Genomic DNA, 4,881 nt, shown 5'->3' with positions numbered 1-4,881 from the left:
GCCGCCTTGCCGGCGCTCCCGGCATCCCGGTGCCCCGGCTGCGGAGCAGCGCGCGGCCGGAGGAGCCCTGCGAGGAGCGAGCGGAGCCGACGGGGCGGCCGGAGCGCCGGGAGCCCCGTGGGAGCAGTGCCTGCTCCTGTCTCGCCTGTCCCGTGCTCCCTGTGCGCTCTCACTCGTCCCTTCCTGTCCCCTCAGGGTGTGTGACAGCAGCGCAGGTCACCTCGGAGACCAGAGAAGTGCCTGAAAACCAGTGTAAGTGCGTGGGGGACGAGGGCCTCGGGGTCCGGGGCGGCCTCGTTGGCTGTGCGTGGGGAGCCGGGTCATGCCGTGGGTCCCCCGCGTYGCGGGAACGTCCCCCGCGCCGCGGGGCCGCTCAGCGCCCGCTCCCGCAGCCGCCGACATCCCCTGCTCGGCGTGCTGCTCCCAGCGCGGCACCCCGCGCATCGAGTGGAAGTTCCAGAAGGGCTCCTCGCTCGTGCTGCTCTACTACGACGGGCAGCTCACAGGTAGGGCCGCCCCGCTCAGGTAGGGGCTCAGGTAGGAGCCCCGGCCCCGCTCAGCGCGCCCCGCTCAGCGCGCCCCGCTCCGCAGAGCCCTACCGGGAGCGCGTGCAGTTCTCGCCCAGCGCCATCCGCTTCGGCGCGGTGACGCGCGCCGACACGGGCAAGTACATCTGCGAGGTGGTGGAGAGCAGCAGCCAGATCGCCAAGTCGGAGGTGAACCTCATCGTGCAAGGTAGGGCGCGCGCGCCCCGTGCTGCTGCCCTCCGCCGAACCCCGCAGGGTAGAGCCCCGCGCTCCCGCACCGCGGGGCGGCTGCGGCTGCCCCGGCCCCTGCACTGGGGCAGCCCCCCGGCGCCTCACGCGGCCGCCCCCCGGCAGTGCCGCCCTCCAAGCCGGTGGCCCACGTGCCCACGTCGGCCACCATCGGCAGCAAGGCGGTGCTGCGCTGCTCCGAGGCGGACGGCTCGCCGCCGCCCACCTTCCGCTGGTACAAGAACGGCATGTTGATGCCCGCCGACCCCAAGAGCAGCCCGACCTTCCGCAACTCCTCCTACACGCTGGACGCCGCCACGGGGGTGCTGGTGAGTGCGGCGGTCGGCGYCGCCAGCCCCGGCCTTCGTGCCCCRTCACCCGCCCGTCTTCTCCCCGTCTAGACCTTCGAGCCCGTGAGCAGCTTCGACACCGGCGACTACTACTGCGAAGCATCGAATAACGTGGGCTCCCCGCAGAAATCCGAGGCTATCCGCATGGAAGCCAGTAAGAAATGGAGGAGAGGGGCGTCCACGCGGCCCCTTCTAGGCTGACTCTGCCTYGCACATCTGGCAAAAATCACACTGGGATGTGCCAGTGTCTGCGTTAAAATATTACCCCAAACTAGTTTATCTTGCCAGCTCTCAGGCTTCCGAGATCAGTTAATTAGCTGTGYGGTTAACGAGCCTGCTGCAGAGCATCCTGGGCTGAAGCAAGCCCGGGAATGATGCTATGGAGCAGGAAAGGGGTAGGGGTGTCCTGGGGGGTGCTGGGACAACCTCATCCAGCCGGGCTTGGATGCGGCTTTGAGGAACTGGGCTGGAGCGGGGAGCCCCCGGTTGGTCCCCGCCGTGGTTCTTGTCCCGCTCCCGCGTCTCCGTGCGGATGGAGCGGAGCCCCGTGGCGCTGTCCCCGCAGGCGAGGTCAACGTGGGCGGCATCGTGGCCGCCGTCGTGGTGCTGCTCATGGTGCTGGCGCTCGCGGCCTTCGGCGTCTGGTTCGCCTACACGCGCGGCTTCTTCAGCAGTGAGTGCCGCCCCCCGYGCCGCGCTGCGCCGCGCCGTGCCGCGCTGCCGCCCTCACCGCCCTCTGCTCTCCCTCCCTTGCAGAGAGGAGAGAGTAAGTGACCCGCACCGCCGCCGCCCGCCCGCTCAGCCCTGCGCCTGGGAGCCGCTGCYGCCGGGAGCCGCTGCCCGGGTGGCCCCGGGCGCTTGGGGGTGGCCGGGGGCTCTGGGGGGCACCGGCGGCTCCTCATGTTCTCTCCTCCTCCAGCACCACCGGCAAGAAGGTCATTTACAGCCAGCCCTCGCACCGCAGTGAGGTGAGTGACGGGGACGGCCACCGCTGTCGCCGGTGTCCCGGGGCCGCTCGCTCTGCCCGACACAAGTGGGAAGGGGCAGATGCCCCCGGGATGCTCCCGCCTCCTGCCCCGTCCCTGTCACCACCCACGTCCCCGTTCCGCTCCGCAGGGAGAGTTCAAACAGACGTCGTCCTTCCTCGTGTGAAGACTGCGGCTCCTCCAGACGGAGGACTCTTGTAAATGTGCTGAATTACTGTAGCTAAGCCATGATTTTCAAGTTTTTTAAGTGTCACGCGGTGCCTTTTCGGAGCCCCTGGATTTTTCAGAGCAGGCTCCCTTCCTCCCCGGCACCCCCGTGTCTCAGTCCCTTTCCCAGCGGGACCCCTGTCCCGGCTGGGACGCAGAGGGGTCGGTGCTGCYCCTTGGTCCCCAGCAGCCCCCGTGGGGACCCTGTCCTTGCCCTGGGGGCTCCTCGGTCCCYGTTGTCCGAGATCCTCCTTGGAGGGGGTGGATCCGCCCTGGGGCGCTGCTGTCGCCCCGTGTCCCGCGCTGGGCGCRCTCAGGGCAGCAGCGGTGGCACCGGACACTCTCCTCTCTCCACGTACTCATAACCACTTGTGTGATGCCCCTGGTTGCTGGCAATAAACAGACCTGTGTCCCTGTGCCGTGTGCCCGTCCCCTTTCCTGGTGGGGTCCGGGGTGGGAATGCTGATCCTGGCRCCAGTGACACATGGGGACAGCCCCCCTGCATCCCCATGGCCGGAGCCCCCCCTCAGTCCCCTCCTTCCGTCACCCCCGTTCCCGCGCAGCAGAACCAGCCAACGAATAAAACCTTTATTTAGTAATTCTCTTTTTTCCCCCTCAACCCAGGAAAAAAAACACATTGTCCCTGGCAGTCCCAGGGCCTTTAGTGAGCAAGTCTTTCCAGTGGGTAAAACATTTCTTCTCAATTTATATATATATATATAATATGTGTATATATATATTAGTGGAACTATATATATATATATATGTATGTATATGTAACCTGGCCTCAGTGCAGCGAGGGTTAGGAGGCCCTACAGCCCCGGCCCCGGGGCGGGACGCGTTAATAGGCAGAGGCTCTACGTTAGCAGCAGCGGGTGGTCCCGGGGCCGCGTCCCCCCTTCGGTGGCCGTCCCCAAGCAGGGACGGGGGCGCAGCCCCCAGGGCCGTGGCCACGTCCCCATTTCGGTGGCCGTCCCCAAGGTGGCAGCAGGCCCTGGCTCCGGGACGGTCCCCGCTTCGGTTTGGGGTGGGGGATGTGTCCCTGGCCACATCCTGCCCCCCAGGGAGGTGACCGAGCCGCGGGCGCTGGCACCGGGTCCCCAGGCAGCGGCGGCTCCTCTGCCTGGCCCTGGGTGCCACGAGTGGGTCGGGTCTCGGCACCTCCCGGCCGGATGCTCCAAGTCAGCAGAGCCCGGCGGGCCGGCACGCGTGGCCGTGGGTGTCCCCAGGGGCTGGGAGCGCTGCCGCGCCGCCAGGGCAGCACCCCGGGGCCCCGTCCCGCGGGCGGCGCGGCGCGGGGCGGCCGGGCGCTCACACGTTGCTGATGCGCACGCTGAGCGGGGCGCCCTCCCGCTCGCCCGCCTCGCGCAGYGTCTCCTCCAGCTTGGCCTTGTCGGCGTCGCCGAAGCGCACGGCGTCGTGGGCGCCGCGCGGCGCCGCCACCTTCACCACCTGGTCGAAGAGGCTGAAGTCGGCCACGTACTTGCCGCTGGCCGAGAGCGAGATGGCCGGCGTGAACTCGTAGCCCCACAGGATCTCCTCGGGCAGGTAGGACGTGCGCACCTGGCACGTGGCGCTCGTGGACTCCACGGTGCCGCTGAGGATGACGACGAGCTCGAAGTCGCCCTCGCCCGTGCGCAGCGCCAGCTCCCGCAGGGGACTGGCCTCGTCCACCACGTGGTAGAAGGTGAGCGGCAGGATGAGGAAGGGGCTGTCGGAGGACGTGTCCACCTGGAAGTCCACGTTGACCTGGTTGAGGCGCACGCTCTCGCCCTCCTTGGTGAGGTGGGTCTGCAGGAGCTTGCCGCTCACCTGGCAGCCGATGAGGAGGCTCTTGCGCATGTTGGCCACGCGGATCATGAGGCAGGTCTTGCCGTTGTGCTGGGCCACCACGGCGTTCTGRCTGAACTTGATGGTCTCCGCGCGCTTCTTGGGCCGCGCGATCTTGGCCAGGAAGGTGCCCGTGATGAAGATCTCCAGGATGGTGGTGAGGACGAGCTGCGTGATGAGGAGCACGATGGCGAGCGGGCACTCCTCGCTGATGTAGCGGAAGCCGTAGCCRATGGTGGTCTGGGACTCGAGGGAGAAGAGGAAGGCGCCGGTGAGCGTGTGCACCTGCATGACGCACGGCGTGTGGTTGGCGGGCGGCGCGAACTCCAGCAGGTCCCCGTGCATCACGGCCACCAGGTACCAGACGACGCCGAAGGCGAACCAGGTGCCRGCGAAGGTGGCCGAGAAGAGCACCAGCTTGTAGCGCCACTGCATGTCGATGAAGGTGGTCCACAGGTCCTTGAGGTAGAGGAAGCGCTTGTCGGCGATGTGCTCCATGCGCACGTTGCTGCGGCCGTCCTTGGTCATGACGCGGCGGCGCCGCAGCCCCGCGCCGATCAGCGGGCGGCTGTCGGTCTGCGTCGTCTGGCTGTAGTACACCTTGGTGGCCGACGTCATCTGCAAGGGGTGGCAGCGGCGGCGCTGAGGACGGGGCGCCCGGGCGCCTCGGGGACAGGGCAGCGTCGGCCCGCCGAGCCGGCCCCGCGTCCGTACACCTCCATAGCCATACATGTGTGCATCCGTACACCTATA

General features: G+C 68.0%; 2 protein-coding genes across 2 annotated transcripts in view; one reads left to right on the top strand and one right to left on the bottom strand.

Annotated features, from left to right (window-relative positions):
• The window catches only part of F11R (F11 receptor), a 4,300-nt gene extending 1,788 nt beyond the window's left edge, over positions 1 to 2,512 (top strand). The window contains exons 2-10 of the mRNA XM_026048504.1: positions 50 to 252; positions 393 to 506; positions 592 to 735; positions 882 to 1,084; positions 1,157 to 1,259; positions 1,671 to 1,778; positions 1,862 to 1,871; positions 2,025 to 2,073; positions 2,222 to 2,512. Coding sequence (XP_025904289.1) covers positions 50 to 252; positions 393 to 506; positions 592 to 735; positions 882 to 1,084; positions 1,157 to 1,259; positions 1,671 to 1,778; positions 1,862 to 1,871; positions 2,025 to 2,073; positions 2,222 to 2,257 — 970 coding nt within the window. The 3' untranslated portion in view covers positions 2,258 to 2,512. The remainder of the gene's footprint in view (positions 1 to 49; positions 253 to 392; positions 507 to 591; positions 736 to 881; positions 1,085 to 1,156; positions 1,260 to 1,670; positions 1,779 to 1,861; positions 1,872 to 2,024; positions 2,074 to 2,221) is intronic.
• A 1,076-nt stretch (positions 2,513 to 3,588) lies between these two features.
• KCNJ10 (potassium voltage-gated channel subfamily J member 10) overlaps positions 3,589 to 4,881 on the bottom strand; it is a 6,872-nt gene continuing 5,579 nt past the window's right edge. The window contains exon 2 of the mRNA XM_026048513.1: positions 3,589 to 4,746. Coding sequence (XP_025904298.1) covers positions 3,610 to 4,746 — 1,137 coding nt within the window. The 3' untranslated portion in view covers positions 3,589 to 3,609. The remainder of the gene's footprint in view (positions 4,747 to 4,881) is intronic.

This window comes from Nothoprocta perdicaria, unplaced genomic scaffold (assembly GCF_003342845.1).
Source record: "Nothoprocta perdicaria isolate Ctin4 unplaced genomic scaffold, notPer1 scaffold_544, whole genome shotgun sequence".
NCBI classification, from domain to species: Eukaryota; Metazoa; Chordata; class Aves; order Tinamiformes; family Tinamidae; genus Nothoprocta; species Nothoprocta perdicaria.
This window is presented reverse-complemented; position numbering and strand designations above follow the sequence as displayed.